The following is an 18,131-nucleotide window of genomic DNA, read 5'->3' as shown; positions in this document are numbered from 1 at the left end:
CTATGTTGCGATGTTGGAAGGTTTTTTGGCTCCAGAGCTTGAAAATTCAAGAATAGTGAATTCTAGGACTTGGTTTCAACAAGACGGAGCTACCTGTCACACATCAAATGACTCCATGGCGGTTGTGAAACAGATGTTCCCTGGCAGACTGATTTCGAAAAGAGGTGATATCCCATGGCCCCCACGTAGTCCAGACGTGACGCCTCCTGACTTTTTTTTGTGGGGATACCTCAAGAACAAAGTCTACAGCAATAATCCGAAAAACATCGATCAGCTCAAGGAGAATATCCGTGGTGAAATGGCAGCAATTACACCAGCATTACTGAAGAAAGTTTTCAATAACTACCGTTTGCGATTAGAGGAGTGTCGTCGTAGAGAGGGTCATCATTTAGACGATGTTAATTTTAAAAAATAAACTTCAGTTATTTCTTAATAATACCTCAGTTTTATTTTAACTATACCTTTTGTATTTATTTTTTAATCAATATTTTAAATATGCACGTTCTATTGCGCCACCCTGTACTTACTTAAACATACATAAATACTTATAAACATCCATGACTCGGAAACAAACATTCATTAGGTTTGTACCTACCGGGATTCGAACCCGGGACCTTTAGCTCAGTAGGCAGGGTCACTAACCACTTGGCTATAGTGGTCGTCATATATACATACCTTACATTGCTACTACTTACGCTTACACCGGATATTGAGGGACTTATGCAGGAATGGTGTGCAAAATGACGGCAATACGGATAAATTAATTATCTCGTAGTAAAAATTGATCCCCATAATATATTTTATTTTATTTAGTAGGAGCAGTTTAGTTACAAAAAAGACGTGACCATCCATTAATTCACACAATTTTATGGTTTTTTTGACCCTTCGCCGTCCTTGTCACAGGTAGCCACGCTTGTAAAACCCCCTCCCTTCTGGTGTTAGTCCACGCATATCAATTAATAATTTATTTGTGGTCAACTACCTATTCGCACACGGTGTGACGCGATTCATTATTTCATTCACCAAACGCTGAGAGGACAGTAACACACTTTAGCACCAGGAGTTCGTAGAGGATTAGCGGGGCCCCCAACTGCAGACCATCTCTTCCTCGGAATCTCAGGCATGCCTGTCTATTATTTATCCCATAACTGATATTTTTAAAATATGAAGTAATAAAGCTTTTGACCCCGCCTTGTACCTTGTCACACAATGTCACATTTCTATCCCCCCACCCATCATATGACGTAATTTTTGGACTACAGACTAGTAAATACCCAAAATTACTAATAATAATACCAAAATAATAAGGTATTTTATGTAAAAAATCATAACATCACTCCAAGTGATTGATCACTAATCCTCATTTGTAATCCACTCTCTTTGGAAACTAAAAGGACAAAATAGGAGAAAGAAAAAAGAGAAATAATTTCCACATCCTTTATATACAGTACAATACATTGATATACACTTCTTAAAAATAATTAACACCTAAAATACAATCATTAATAATTCATATTTAATTCAAAGCATATTATTTCATAAATTAAAAAGTTCGCTAAAGTCATATTATCCAGGGTTTTTTACGCTATCGCAATATGTAGTCCGATTTGAATAGGAAGGAGTCATTGCTCTTCAAATGAAGTCCTAAGTGAAAGGACTATGCGTGTTATTAACTAATTTCGCGACGCCAAAAATAGATTACCTTCTGTCTTCTGCGCGAGCCCGTGTCGGTCAGCGGACATATTTTTCGTAGATCTAACGAAAGAGACTGAACTTTATATTAAATTACGTGTGGGAAATTTGAACAATTTTGACATAAAAAATAACAATCAAATAACCGCGGTCCATACGTACACGGTTGAATCATGGACATTTTTACTTACGAAAATCCATGAAGTGGAGTGAAGAACGTGAGGTTCTGCAAACCGTAAAGGCGAAAATGTGAACAACAAATGAATGAATGACGAGGGCTACCACGGCTAGTTGCCGGTGGAAAGTGTACTGTGCTTTTGAGGAAGACCTGACAACACATCACAGAACATCTTGAAGAGAACACCAGTGAAAAATATTAGGAGCCCACGGTTAACATAAAGGGTTAGTAAGTGATATATCGATACATTTAGCTTTGTTTCCGAAGCGGTAGTAGTATCTAGTAGTATAAGAAATGACATCAAAAAGAATTCTAAAGGAATCAATTTTGAGAAAATAAATGCCTTTATGCCATTTAATTGCTAGTTTTTTGGGCACAAATCAGACAAAATATGACCAAATTCTCGAAGATTATTAAAATATGCTTCATAGTTTGTGCCACACTTTAAGGAATGCCATGAGAATAAAGTTTGTTTTGTGGAAGAACTATGAACTTGTGTACTTGTGCATTAATATAAACACACTAAGGTGGTTAAAGTGTGTAAAATTAAAGGTGGTGGTTTAAGCTACTGCACAAATTTATAATGCTAATATGGGTGTTCTTTTTTTATGGAAAAGGAGGACAAACGAGCGTACGGGTCATCTGGTGTTACGTTATCACCGCCGCCCACATTCTCTTGCCAGACACCAGAGGAATTACAGGATCCTTGCCGGTCTTTAAGGAAGGCGTACTCGCTTTTTTTCAAGGTAGCCATGTTTAAACACAGCACAAGGAAGCTCATTCCACATCTTTGTAGTATGTGGAAGAAAGTTCCTTGCACGTACTACAAAGAACAAAAACCGCACTGTGGAGGAACGCCACACATTCAGTAGGGATTATATCCATATTTGTGGCGTGTCATGCGAAAGTGGTATTCGGGGGCAGGTATGAGGTGAAAGAGCTCTTCGGAACACTCCCCGTGATAAATCCGGTAGAAGAACAACGCCAAGAGATCTAGCCGTTCACAGAGGACGATCTATAGATTGGAGGTGTACTGAAACGGAGACAGGTCGAGTACTACGAATAAAAGAATTTGCATAAAATTTACAATACGAGAGGAGCCACTACTGTATTAGCTGAAGTAAACTCTGCCTGGTTGATGCTCGTGATGATCTATACGTTTTTCGAATAAGACTATTCTTTACAAAAATTAACGTCTTCGTGAGTGTCGATATAATGTAATAGTCACTATTAACTAACTGGTGTAACTTTAGCTTAAGAATGCGGCTTTGGTCCGATTTAAATGTGTAGCAAGATGGTGGATGGACCACTGAGGCCAATATTGGTATAGCCTATTCAGTTCGGACTACATTTAGCGATAAATTTATTACATATTCCATAATCCTTTCCAGAATTGGACATATCGGGATTTATCACTTCATTTTCCATTTCACAAACAAACCTTTGTGAATAAAATTAATGGTTTAAAATCAATGACCAGCTCTACATTGATATACAGAATACACGTAACATAAAAACGGATAATATGGAACATGCCACAAATTAAACCATAATAATTTTCGACTGCTATATACATTGTCGCATTAACTACAGTTGATTAAAATTTCTTGGTCTAAAGGCAGCTATGTAAGACATTTATTCAGTTCAGATTTGTTTCTGACAGTGACAGTTGATACACGACTTAAAGTGTGCTTATAGCCGTACAAACTTATCTGGCCAGGTGAGAGCGTCGCTGTCATCGCATTTGATGTCGCTGGTAAAAATGAATTTTGTAATAAAGTGGGTTAGCATGTAACAAAAACCATTTTGATCCAAATCTTGAAAAGTACTTATTATCTAATTCAATTTCATTTCCGAATCATTCATTTCAAAATGGCGTTGTTAGTACCTCTTTTGGCCACCGGGCCAGGTAAGTTTGTGTAACTATACATTGTCTTCACACATTTATCCTTCCGCTACCAGTCGGCGAATGATAAATCCTTATATATTTTATAGAACAATCGTAAGTAATCGAATTTTATGTCGACAGTAGGTTATATGATTTATTAAAAAAATAACTTAAAATGAAGGTAGATTGAATATTATTTCTTAACATCCAAGTAGAGAAATAAATTTTCTCACTGTGTAAAAGTATAGCAATTTGCGTTTATATAAATTGATGATAGCTAACGTACATACTTCCTTAGTGTAGTAGGAATATTAATACGTCCATTTTCTGTAAATATGTCTCTCTCTATCTTCGAAAATATAGATAAAAAAAAAACCGGTAAAACCGGTTTGTGTCAATTGGATGATTTTTAATCCAAAGCCGGTTAATACCGCGAGAGTCGAAACGAGACAAGCTTACAAACCAATGCCTACCTACGCTCGTCTCGTGAGGTCAATACGTGGTCAGTGTATATCACTAAAATTAACCGATTTTAACCAGTTAGGATCGGTTTGTATCTATTATTTTGTTTGGATTTGTTTTCTTTCTGTAAACGCGTACGTTCGTGTAACACCGCACGACACCGTTACTAATTTTCAAACTGCTTTGACAAATAACATCGGTGTTGGAAATTATTATCTTCCGGTTTCAACGAATCCATTAGAATTAACTTAATAAACAAAAACCGTCAAAAATTGGTCTAAATGTGTTCTACCTTTGAGTAATGTCAATGTACTTAAACCTTAACCGGTTCGATTTTTGTCGCTTTCCATGTCTTGATCCAAATTTACAATTCCTTTATTACTACAATATATCAATATACACTTAAAATGACATAAATAATAGCTTTCTTATTTACAGCACTCCATGGCAGTGACCCGCTGGTCCTTCTCGGTAGATTATTTGTACAACTTCATATAGCAACTAGTGCTTTCACTCAACTTCGCTTAATACCAATAATATACAAAATAATTTAAACAAAAATCGAATATCGACTACAGCGCCACCAATTAATCAGCCAAAATTCCATACAGGCGAATACATTACAAAAAAACACATAAAAGAAGCGATGACTGCGAACAATACTAACAGAATTAATAAATATGGACAACTAAATATTATGCTTCCTATTTTATAAATACTTAAAAATAAATATAAATTAATATTACCTATATGTATTGTGTTGATCTATGCATATTATGGTCAAACAGAGTAATAAGTTTGTGCCAGACGTACACTTAATATATTATAATAATAGAAAGACATGCTCCATTGTTTATAACTATAGTCAAAAAAGAATAGTATATTACGATACAAGTGCGCAAAGTAGGTCGTTCACCTACGTGCGCACAAGTATCGTATACTATTTTTCCTATTAAGTTCGACCACTATAATTATTTTCAAACATTCCCGCACGCTCGTGTCAACGTGTGGGAAAGTGGTACTATGTGAACGCAAATGCATGCGCAAAATCGAACTTTGCGCACGATAATAAGAAAAGGAATATTCAATATTTCCTAGATTATAAGAGTAAAAGCGATGTAAAAAGACATACCCTGCAGGCTTGTTTGCTGATAAATATGTAAGGGTTTTTCAGAGAAGACATTTCTCTTGATTTCTGTGAAAGATATCTAATAAAACCTAATTTGACAAGTATAAAGAAGTGTTTTCTGTGGAACAGGTGTAACGTAACAGTTGCTAAGTTACTATTGTCGCTCAAACATCTTTCAACATCAGAAGAATCATTTGCCTTATGGCCGATTTTACCAAGGTTCCCTAAGTTATTAAATAACTATGTACCTGTTACCTTAGGGGCATTTATCGGCGTAGCGCGTCAGCGGACCGACGCGTACGTACGCCGGGCCGACGAGCTCGACCGACGATCGACTCGTCAGCGTGACGCGTCGCTAGCTGCGGTCGTAGCTACGCTTGACGTCGGTCAAGCGGTCAATAACAATGAAAACATGATCGCGTTCCAAATTATCAAACAAATAAGTGCGTTCAGTGCTACGCTGACCGAGCGGCCGACCGTCCGCGCGTATGTAACATCGCATAGTTATCAAAATTCTAAAGAAAAATTTGTGTTCTTGCAATTTCGAATACATTGTACAAATTTCTCCTTTAATTGGGCGCTCTATAACAATTAGGTGAACATGAAAGCGAACAGTTGCTTTCAAGGTAGTAGATTTCGGCTATCTCCATTTTATACAAGATTATAGCCGTCATCTATCAATCACTGCACGTTTCAAACAATCAAGCGAATCACTTTTTTCTTAGAGAGTTTTTAACGTGTGAAAATAATGTTACATTGGTGGTGTCGCATGTCTAACTTTATTTTGGCGAGTGGTCTTGAGGGAATTTTGGGGCGAATTCGTACGTGCGATGAAAAGTCGATTTTATGATAATCGTAAACATCGCAATGGCCGACTCCAAACGACGCAACAAAATGCCCTGAAGCGGACACTTACGTCACGTCGTTATTGCGTCACTACAACATTCTCAGATCTGGTCAAGCAATAACGGCAAAAGTCTATAGTATTGAACTTCAAAACAATGATGGCGAAAATCCCAGTGGGACAGCCCCACTCGTCCACCGATTTTGGCATCCATTCCATTTTTTCCATTTCAGCCGGAAGACGTCCACTGCTGGACAGGGGCCTCCCCCAAAATTGTATTGCCCTCATTCAACTTAATCCGGCGATCTTGACCAGATCGTCGGTCCGTCTCGTGCATGGCCTACCTACACTACGTCTTCCGGTACTTGGTCGCCTTCGAGGCATTCTAGGATTCTTTACTGCCCCAACGACAATCTGTCCGTCGAGCTATGTGCCCTGCCCACTGCCACTTATGTTTCGCAACCGTCTGAGCTATGTCGGCGATATTGGTTCTCCTACAGATCTTCTTATGGTTGCTTCGATCTCATAACTACTACAACAAGGAAATCATTAAGAAATCAAAAATTAAAAATAACATTGGGAGTTTCCCCTCTCTCAGTACCTACGCCATTTATGGCAGCAGCGGTGGTAGTGATACAACTGACATCAAAAAGTATTTATTCTCAACGGATCTATTTTGAAAAAATAAAAACGACTAACACTTTTTACAGGCAATCTTGTGTTAATTTACTCTGTGACACTTCTGTGGTATTAAATCATAATAGCTTATATAATTTATTCGTCTAGATTCTAGACGAATGAATTATTTAATCTGGTTCCGTGGTTCCCAACCAGTGGTCCACGGACCACCAGTTGTCCGCAGGAGTCAGACTATGGTCCGCGGACCGAGAACCAATTTCAATATGTGCACGCTGCACATTGTGATGTATTATTGATTTCACGAGAACTGGAAACAACTTCAAAAGGTATCTTTGTCATGAACACGATATCGGAATATTTTCAGAAACATAACATTAGCTGGGAGAAACTCGTTGGTTTCTGTACGGATGGCGCTCTGGCCAGCAATGTTGGGACCACGCTCTGGTCTGGCAACGTTAGTAAAACAGAAGAATCCTAAGGCTACAACAACGCATGGTATCAACCACCGTCTGGCGTTAGCTTCGATGACTCTTCCTGGATACCATAAGAATACAATGCAAACCGCAATACAATTTTTTAATTCTACTTTTTGATTAAAGTTTATTTTCGGATTGATTCAGTTTATTTTTCTTGTACATAAAAAAAATGTATGCAACAATAAAAAAATCGAAATGGTCCATGGCCAAGAAAAGGTTGGGAACCACTGGTCTAGATACTCTATAAAAGATGTGAACACAAATGAATAGCGCCGTACTGTTAGCCTGTATTTTCAGCAACGCAAGCACTCTAAAACAAAGTGACTAACGTATCGCGAGTGTAAGACGTAGCTGTCATGCACACCAAAGTAATAAACCTGGCCTTGTGTCATGCATTGCCTAACAGCAAGAGGCTCTATGTTGACGTATAAGGATAATAATCTAATCTATCTAAGTTCAATCTGCCTATTAATAAATACTGAATAATTTGAAATTTTTAAGTCAAATGTTAAATTTTAGTATTAAATGTTATTGTTGTCTACTGTGTAAGTAGTTGGTGATCGTGTTAAAATTTAATAGGCTAACGACTTTTTAATAAACAGGTGTTAAAAAAGAAGTTTAGTGGGTTTTATAATAAAGAAGATCGATCGAAATAATGCTCGTAAACGCGTGTCGACGACGCGTCTCGCGCTAAGCCTGCATGAATCAACGCTAGTAAGGAACATGTTCAACTTACTCGGGGCCTGTAATCCAAGTACTTGGTGCAGACTTGGTATAATAATATACTCCGCCTGGTATTATCTTCCCCTAACAGCTGTTAGGTAAAGATAATACCAGGTATGACGTATTCTTAGGCCAATGACCTAGCTGGGTTCACTGTTCTCAAACTATTTTCGAGTGAAACAAGCAATGAAATGGCGAGCTGTCAGTATACATACATATATTATATAGTGACGTAGTTTTAAGGGGTGCAGGTGTAAAGTGACATGTTTTATGACAATAAGGGAGGAAACGAGCAGGACGTTCAGCTGATGATAATTGATACGCCCTGCCCATTACATTGTAGTGCCAGTCAGGATTCTTGAAATACCAAAAAATTCTGAGCGGCACTACAATTGTGCTAGGCACTTGAGACATAGGATGTTAAGTTCTATTTGCCCAGTAATTTCATTAGCTACGGCACCCTCACAATAATGCTTCACGGCAGAAAAAGCGCCGCTGTGGTACCCATAATCTAGCCGGCATCCTGTGCAAAGGAGCCTCCCACTGGTAAGTAGTGGTGGTAAGTGGAAGTATTTAGTAACATCAATGACAACGCAGTTATGTTACATACCTATACTACATGTATACCAATAGAGGGGCAGATGTTCTTAACCAACTCTTTTAATTTTCCGTCCAAGTGTTATGAAAATAATCACAAACTTATTACCGAAATAGAAATGTCGCGTTCTTTGGTATAACCTTATTGCTATCAACAGTAATAAATATTAATGTTAACACCAGTCTATTGCGTTTGCATTGAGGCACGATATTTTCACATTTAATTACACATCAAACTTACAAAAGCGGCTATAAGCCAGTAGTATCCTACAACGCTAATCAAGTTCAAATCACAACTTAAGTTCCAATTGACTCTCAGTTATAAGTAATCATAATGGAAAGCCTACACTACTATTCAACTTAAAAATATTTAAAAGTACTTTTTCTCAATTTTTCTTCACATAATGTGTATCACCGAAACATCTCATTTACAGCAGAAGTTGAAAAACAGAAAATATTTTGCTAAAATTTCAACATAAATAATTGCATAAAAAAATGTGATGCTCATGAAAACCATAAATATATCACATTTCTTTCACTCTGGCACATTTTATATCATTCCATCTCATTCGCGCATTCCGTGTACACTCTACAGCGAATGCGAATCTGTCAGTGTTAATCAGAACGCCGGAGGGAGCAGACTTGTTATAAAACACAAGACATTAAATTGTTCAACTAATTAATTTGCTATCAAAGCAATATCCCGATTAAATTAAAATAATGTGTGCTTACAGTATGCGATTATTATAGTAAAATAACACCTATACAAATAATGCTTACGAATGTTAATAAATTAAAGCTACGATAATAACTTAACTAAATATTAAATAACTCAGTACATACATCACTTAGAACATAGTCATATTGTAAAATATAAATTAATTTAAATAAAATTATCTCTTGCAAGAGAGAAAAATATTCTGCTAGAATAGTATATTTGACGGGATTTTTGTTCCTAAGAAGCTTCTCAATGTAGTGTAGTGAAATAATTTGACTGTATAAAAATATATAGATCAATTGATTTTAATTGTAATTGCTAAATTTCAGGTTTAATCATTAAAGCTACGAATATATTATACAGTATGATTTCAAATTTATCTTTCCTTGTGTCTGATCACGGGAAAATATAACATTTTAAAAGGTTGTCAGCTACGAGTGTAGCTTTTTCTGTCGTTTTAAATTTTATTTTTTTTCAAATGCATATCAACCTCCATCAGATATAGAATTACCGTAAAATAATTAGGTTGATCCAATATATTTGAGCGAAACCATGTTTGTGTATTCTCTGATAACTGTTTTAGATGCTTGATTTGGTACTTTGAAATGAATACAATATACCATTTTGTACCTAAGTGCCTAAAAGCCTAACCCAATCCCTGAATGTAGTTAGTGGGTTCATTTTGAGATGCCTGTGTACATTTTGGGATAAGGTAACTGAATATTTTAACCAAATGGAACAAATTATATGTAACAGCGTCGACTTGAAAAGCTCCTTTCATTCTGAATACACAAATGGAAATTTATAAAAAAAAAAAACAAAAACGTAAACTACCCTCAAAGTAAGTTTCACTAAAGTACTAGGACCGTATAACACATGAGGAAGTAAAGATCAAGGCCTTGCGTCGTTGGAAGACTCCACGTCGCTGGAACTACTGGATACAGACTTCTTCGGTTTGTATTCTGTTATAACTACTGTGACGCCACTAACGGTTACCTGACGACAAAAAGAAAACATGGCGTGTTTAGGCTGCAGCACTCCTGGAGATGTGAGCAGAACTAAATCGCACGCTGCTGCTTGACACTTGCATATCAATCCAACTCTGAATTGCGCGCGTTCACATGGTTCGATTTTAGTTGATTGAGCTCAGACACATTATTAGGCGATTAAATGAGTAGTGGACTATGTGAAAAATTAATGGAATGTGTATTAAATATATTGTGTGCGTTTTTTATGAAAATAGCGTGGAGCTACAAATGCGACATTAAATAAACGCAAGACAATTTCGGAGCAACCTTTAAACTTAAAAGCCGCGCGCAAGCGTAGGCACTGACACCTACTTGTACCACGCCGTGTCGTAGCCGTTCAGAACTCTTAAGTTAGTAGTAGTATCTCCCACGTAAGCTTGATTAAAATATTGTTACCTAAATATATAATTTGTTAGAAAATTTCAATTATCCTTTTTTAATTTTTAGATTTATTTTCTTATGATTAGCGTTAAGCAATTCTAACCGTGTATTCATTTAATGTCGCCATTGTAACGCCACGCTGTAAATTAGGATGTTTGAGGCCGCGTAGACACTTAAAAATATGCAATGGAGCGAAATAGAAAGTGTGTGAGGCGATGCAAGTACTGGGCTTTTTTTATGAAAATTGGGGATACAATGCAGTACCGCCCAGGATTATTGAAATACCCAAAAATTCTGAGCGGCACTACAATTATTGCGCTCGTCACCTTTAGACATAAGATGTTAAGTATCATTTGCCCAGAAATTTCACTAGCTACGGCGTCCTTCAGATCGAAACACAGTAATATTACTGCTTCACGGCAGAAATAGGCGCCGTTGTGGTACCCATAATAATCTAGCCGGCATCCTGTGCAAAGGAGCCACTGGTATATAAGGCTGGATCTATAGGGCGTATTTAGACTTAACTCACACTTTACTTATTAACACTTAGCTGAGTGTACGCTTAGAATAATCTTTGATTTTGTTTTTATAGTCATTTGACAGCTGAAATTATACTGAGGTTAAGCTAAGACAGGCCAATGCTAAAGTCAAGTTCGCGTTTTATCACACTCAGCTATGTATTACATAAGTAAAGTGTGATCAAAGTCTATATAGGCTCTATAGATCTCATCATAAGAGAAGGAAGATGCTGTTGTTTGATGTATGCAGACAAGGCCTAACAAGAATTACTAAGATAAATACAAAAATAATTTTGAATTTTTGTGGCCCATATGTATGTTGCATCTCTTCCACAAAAAAGGTTTCTTAATCATAGATTATTATTAATATTAAGAAGAAGAAATACACAATTGGCATATTGTCCTACCTCTCTGGTCTGTGCCGAACTCCTGTCAACATTGTTCAGTCTGGGAGGCCTCCTCTTCTTTTTGAGGGAGTTGGCCGATCGTGGCCTTTTCTGTGAACTTGTGGGCGCTGTGCCAGCCGCCTGGGCTGCGGCGAGTGCTGGGTTAATGCGAGGTTTCCGCGTTGATGTTCCTTTTGAATAATTTTTTATGTAATGTTCAAATAAAATAATTTTAAAAGACATATAAAAGTATCAGTAACGCCTTCTATCAGCTTGCCTTACCGGAAGTTTTTCAACACTATTATAATTAACGAAAACATGGTGAAAACTTAAAAAATGTGGAGACCACTTTAAATACATGTATTTTGATATTTTGTATTAAAATTTTTGAGATGAGTATTATGTAATTCTCTGGGGTAAGTAAATTCCTAAATCAAAATAATATTAATAAAAGAAGAACAGAACCCAAGCACCAAACTAAATTGTGATTTAATAATCAAGAGACTAATTAATAATTTTAAGAATATTTATTGGTGATGTAACAATTGTCTTTCTAAAAGTGTAATTTTTTGCAGTGGAAGAGATATAATTGTCCGAGAACTTATCGGGAAACAAATTGCCTCTTAATAAATTGGTTGTTCCAGTAAAGTTTAGGTTACATGAACACGCCAATGTCCATAATTTTTCTTATTCTGACTAAACAAATGTCAAATTAGTGGACATACGGATGTTCCAGAAAAGTCTAGGTTTTTACATAGTCATGGATGTTTATATGTATTTATGTATGTTAAAGTAAGTATATTATATTAAATATATCATTGTCTTGCACCCATAGTACAGGCTATGCCTAGTTGGGGGCAAGATAATTTGTGTAAGAGTGTCAGTATTATTATGATATACTAGCTGACCCGACAGACGTTGTTCTGTATATAATAAATAAAATAACGTTTTTATATGAATTTGTCAATAATATATCATAACATCAAAAATTACTTCGTAAAATATGCACCCTGCTGATGTGATGAAATTGTTTCACAGCAGAACTGTCAAACTGTGCATCAATAAATTCTCTCATAAAAATTATGTATAGACTCAAAGGAAAAACAAACAAACAAACTAATTTAGCAGCATTTTCCTATTTTTTCACCTTTTAAACCTTCTCTCAACAAATAATTCAAGACCAAAATTAGCCAAATCGGTCCAGCGGTTCTCGAGTTTTAGTGAGACTAACGAACAGCAATTCATTTTTAAATATAAGATAAGACTCGATAATTTCAATGGTTTCTCCCATTTTCACTAAACAATTTTAATCCTTATCGTCAAATTACACTTGGACACTTAACTTGCACAATTATATACCCGCTGAAGTCCCCCGTCCAACCTCCGTTAAATGTCTCCTCTCCCTAGTTTACACTCCTTTTGTAAATATATTAAAATAAATAAGATTAAGTTGTAAATATTATTCAGTACTTATATTTATTAATTATTTAAGTATTTCTATTTGTGTATGTCGTTTATAGTCTTACAAGCATGTATATTATTTGTTTCAGATATTATTAGAAAATTAAACTTTATGTAATCTGAACACAAATTATTACCGTTAAACTTAGAAGACACATACTCAAAGCTTGGTAGTCTAATCTAATGTGATTCTGGCAAATCTGTGGTATATCTTCCACAGAAGCCACAGTAGGAAGAATAGAATAGAACTTACAAGAAAACAAAGGTGTGTCTATTTGACCAACGTAAGCAACTTGGGTATAAGTGAACATATGAAAAATCACAATACATACACATTTGAATGATTCAACAAGACCTGCCTGAATATAGAACAAACAGGGTCTGTTTTAATTCTTAGAGGTTAGAAAATTTACATCAATTTAACAAGATTTAAATTATTTTCCAAAATTCAACCAAATTTACTCATAAATTTTAAGGCACCTTCAAAGTGTTAAGAAAAAGTGAATTTTCCTAACCAAATTAATTTCAAAATGTGTCAAGTCTCAACTTTAATTAAATTCAAGCACAGGTATTATTATCTGTCAATCAAAGTTACCTGTAATGAACAAAAAAAATGTCGAATGTATACAGATAATTATTTGGAAAGACAAATATGTATATATGAATTTTATGTCTATATTATAATGTTGTTTCAAATATATATCACAATCATTACTTTATAAAGTATCATTTTGTGTTATTGTTGTATGTTAACTGAAGAACATTAATTATTTTTAGATAAGATTGTAAATGGGTCCTTAAATAATAATGATAATAATACTGAAGTTAAACATTTACCCCCTTATTCATAATGGTCCGCTAACTTTAAACAGCCGCTTAGGAGTGTTTTTTCTCATTCTGACTTAGGTCAATAGAAGAAGACAGAGTGAGAATTAGCAATGCTTTAAGTTAGCAGTCTATTATGAATAAGGGGTTATTCATTCTAAGTAGTAAAAAGTACTAAAAAGTATTGGCAGTTAGGTGTAATGACAAGAAGTAGCAAGAACTTCATCACACTACTTAATGATAAAGATATAACAGCTAAGCATTTCGCAAAGTATTCTAAACAACCTATTCAAGGTGATGCAATAGATATACTTGCATGCTTAACTAACTTAAGGTAAAAAATATATAGTAAGCAACTCTTGTACAGTAGACAAACTACACACACATTAAAATGAATAAAGGGTTTTAAATGAACATTATATTAACAAGTGAAATATTTTTTTAGACATCACTTTGTAGTTCAAAGATGATTCTGCTCTAATAGATAATCTCATATTAACTATAAAAGTAACCTTTTATAAGGAGGTTGCCGCAATAAATCTGTAAATACCGGAATCAAATTGGTTATTTATTTTCTGATATATGCATTTACAGCATTGTCTCCAAATTCTAGTTTTACTTAATTAATTTAACTGTTAGCAATTATGAACTTAATATTTTAAAAATGTATTTAGCCAAATACAGTTCTCATGGCTTCATATAACATTAACAGTAGATCAAGACTAAACTAACATCTTTGGTTACGGAGTACATGGACTTATATTTATAGCTTTATGTATTTGTTATTTTGTAATTTAATATTTTTGGGCTATATGCTATGTATGTAATTAATGCTAATGGAAACCTCCAACTCACTACAATCACCCTGATGAAAGACCTCTGAATGGTCTGAAGTTAACAACACCAATGAATTGTGAGTAGATCCAGTTTAAATAAATAAAGTCAATTATGTCTCATGATAGTTTAGGATTTGTGGTACCATTTAGGCCTTGTCCATGAAAACAATATTTTATGTTTGTTAAATCTAACCATTAGCCATAAGCAGGCTTCATAATATTCAATCACATATGGGGATTAAGATATCATTGAAATTAAATTTTAAGACATATTTGTTGTTTTGTTTCACTTCTGTTTGTATATGAATGAGTGAACATGAATAATTTATTACCCAATAATAAAAACGAAATTATTTTAGCATTCACAACAAAAAAGTCTCATTACAATAATAAATTAAAATAAGTATGTATTATATAATACTATCAGTAACCATGCTCTAAATTTGACTTTGTCTAGAGAAACCGATAATCACGAAACAGTAGCCTGTACTTCTGTAGACATGGTTTAAGGTTATGTTGTTATAACTGTAGAAATTTTTTCTCAATGGATATTAATGAACTTATATTAAGAAAACCTAATTCTAAATATGATTTAACGTATGTAACAATTGCTACAAATGCTATAATTCGATTGTTATCGACTTTGAAAGAGGCATTTCGTCTATTCCACAGGGCCTACTTAACAATTTATTGGACATGTTATTAAGAGTAGTTACCGAATTCAAAATACCTTTTCTGACATCACACATAGAACATTTGAATGCTTCAGCATTATTTCTATATGTACAAACACTGCAATCCCAATAATTCTCCTCCAAAACTTTGGAAGGCCGCTTGCCCCTTCGAATGGCGTTCTTCTTATCCATTTCAATGTTAACTGTGCTTTAAGAATCTATTTAACATTTATCATGATATTTTTGTCAAAACACAATCATTTTTGAAACTAGAAACGAGTCTGTTTTGTTTGTAAATCATTATTTACGTTAAAAATAAACAACGCTGTTATGCACTTCACGCCATGACAAGTTATTTTGACAGATGTTATAATGTAACTTGAAAGGTCGATAAAACAGAACGGTCACCGCCAAAACTGACGTATGGTGAAATGATAAAGACAACGATCAGTAAAAATCTGACATGCAAACGGGACATGTCCATTCACTAAACAGGGAAACTGCAATTTGATTCCGCAAACTTTCACTGACTGGCCTTGTGATTTATTTATGATCAACGCACGGCAAATTGTAAATGCATAAAATGGAATGTTAAATAGGACTAAGGAATTAGGAAGGATCAATACAACCTCTCCTTTCTATTTAAAAAAAAACTATATTATATTCTTTGTTATTACTAGCAGACCTGACAGACGTTGTCCTGTTGACACGTCTTAAAGGAGAACAACCACTTTGGATGGGGCATTGGTACTGAAATAAAGTTCGTTGTTGCTAGCTAGCGGGATTTATGAGATGTCATGGTTTTCATATTTCATGAAAGCCGCTTTATTCACACTTGCAAATTAAGCTGTATTTTGTAATTGATGTGATTGATTTGTGAGATTAAGACCAAATAATTGTGTAAAGCCATGAATCCACAATATTATTTGCATAACCATGTTAGAACTGTCTACCCCAATGATATTATAGTATTAAAAGAGGTAGATATGTCACTAGCGCGCCGAAAATCAATCGCCTAAATTGAGTCAATTGGTTCCTTTTGTCGTAGTCGCTCTCTCGATACGAAAACAGTACACACGCGTTTGTTGTTGACAGAATTGCTTACAATTTGATATAGGTACAACATTAAAATGCCAATACTATCCTTCTTTGACGTGTAATTGTAATTTAGTGTGCTATTGCAATGTTAAATTATTCATGTGTGCGTTAGTGTATCATTTTCAAACACCGAATGTTGTCTACGTAACCTATCTATACTTTTAAATATCATTGGTCTATCCCCGGACAATGAAAGATATTATAGTATTAAAAAAGGTAAATACCTAATGGAGGCCTAAATGGAGGCAATTGGTTCTTTTGGTCGTAGTCGCTCTCTCGATACGAAAACGGTACGCACGCGTTTGTTGTTGACAGAATTGCTTACAATTTGATATAGGTAGGTACAATATTAAAATGCCGTCTTGGGTTATGGGAAGATGCAGTAATTACGAAAGTTAAAAGAAATCATAGATTTACATACAGTTAAGAAATAATGAATTATAACATTTTATTTGATTTCACAAGCCGAGTCAAGTCGAATGCCGCAGCGTGACGACTCGAGTCTCGAGTGCCGACATAGATTAACGTACAGAAATGGCGAAATATTGATGCTGTCTGTTTCGGGATGATCGAGGTAGTATATTTTAGGAAATGATGTAAATACAGCGTTGTTCCAGTGAATGTTATACGAAATGTAATAATAAACGAGTGCGTATATAGATAGCTGAACTATCAAACTAAAAAAACAAGTTTTAGGGTAGGTAGCGGACGTAGACAGTGAGTGCTATTTGCTTACGGAGTTTTTTTCGGTAACGCTGTCCCTTTCGGTATATCCCTTGCTAACTGCAGAAGAATCAATGGATCATTTTATTCTTCTCCTATTATATTATTGTAATAAACCCTCAACAAAAAGACATTCATCAATAATATAAGATACAAAAAATAATAATTGTAAACTTAAGACTTTTTGGGAGCCGTCGTTAGTAAAATTGTAAAAATGGGATTAGGGACCCTTACTGTAAATAAATTTCGGTTTTGTTTTGTTATGTCTTTATGTTTTTCATTATTTTATGTACAAATAATTCATATCATCAATGTGGTAATACGATGATTCATCATCGTAAATTTAAATATAAATTAAATTATTTTTTTATAAAATCAATGACACTATTTACCTACCTAATTTCAATGCAGTTTTACTACTTTAAAACTTTTACTACAAGAATTCATCAATGAATCGTATTTTAGTCATAAATCACGAAGTACGGTAAAAAATCATATCTGATGGATGATTCTGTATTTATCTATTCAAATACGAAGCAATTAGCAAATTAGATTTATCTCTTTTTCGCTTGCGATAGTTGCATTTACTAATTATTACTATCCTTCTTTGACGTGTAATCGTAATGTAGTGTGCTATTCCAATGTTAAATTATTCATGTGTGCGTTAGTGTATCATTTATAAACACCGATGACCGAATGTTGTCTAGGTTACCTATACTTTTAAATATCATTGCCCCCAGAGTAGTATTTCACAGTATGCATCATGAGTTGTTTCCACCGAAGATGACCACGAAAGGAAATAGAAGGCCTAACTGCAATAATAATATTATGATAAGTTTTTCGTAAATAATTTCA

The 18,131-nt window shown here is 34.8% G+C and overlaps 1 protein-coding gene across 1 annotated transcript; it reads right to left on the bottom strand.

The window, feature by feature from the left end:
* Positions 1 to 1,423: 1,423 nt before the first annotated feature.
* Positions 1,424 to 15,792, bottom strand: LOC126976316 (YY1-associated factor 2). The gene is made up of 3 exons (XM_050824597.1): positions 15,512 to 15,792; positions 11,681 to 11,850; positions 1,424 to 10,342 (listed from the first exon to the last, which is right to left on the bottom strand). The coding sequence occupies exons 1-3, from the start codon at positions 15,645 to 15,647 to the stop codon at positions 10,238 to 10,240; spliced, it is 411 nt and encodes a 136-aa protein (XP_050680554.1). The 5' UTR covers positions 15,648 to 15,792; the 3' UTR covers positions 1,424 to 10,237.
* Between the last annotated feature and the right edge of the window lie 2,339 nt (positions 15,793 to 18,131).

Source organism: Leptidea sinapis, chromosome 40 (genome assembly GCF_905404315.1).
Source record: "Leptidea sinapis chromosome 40, ilLepSina1.1, whole genome shotgun sequence".
Classification (NCBI taxonomy): domain Eukaryota; kingdom Metazoa; phylum Arthropoda; class Insecta; order Lepidoptera; family Pieridae; genus Leptidea; species Leptidea sinapis.
The sequence above is the reverse complement of the archived record's forward strand: the minus strand, read 5'-3'. Positions and strand labels throughout refer to the sequence as shown.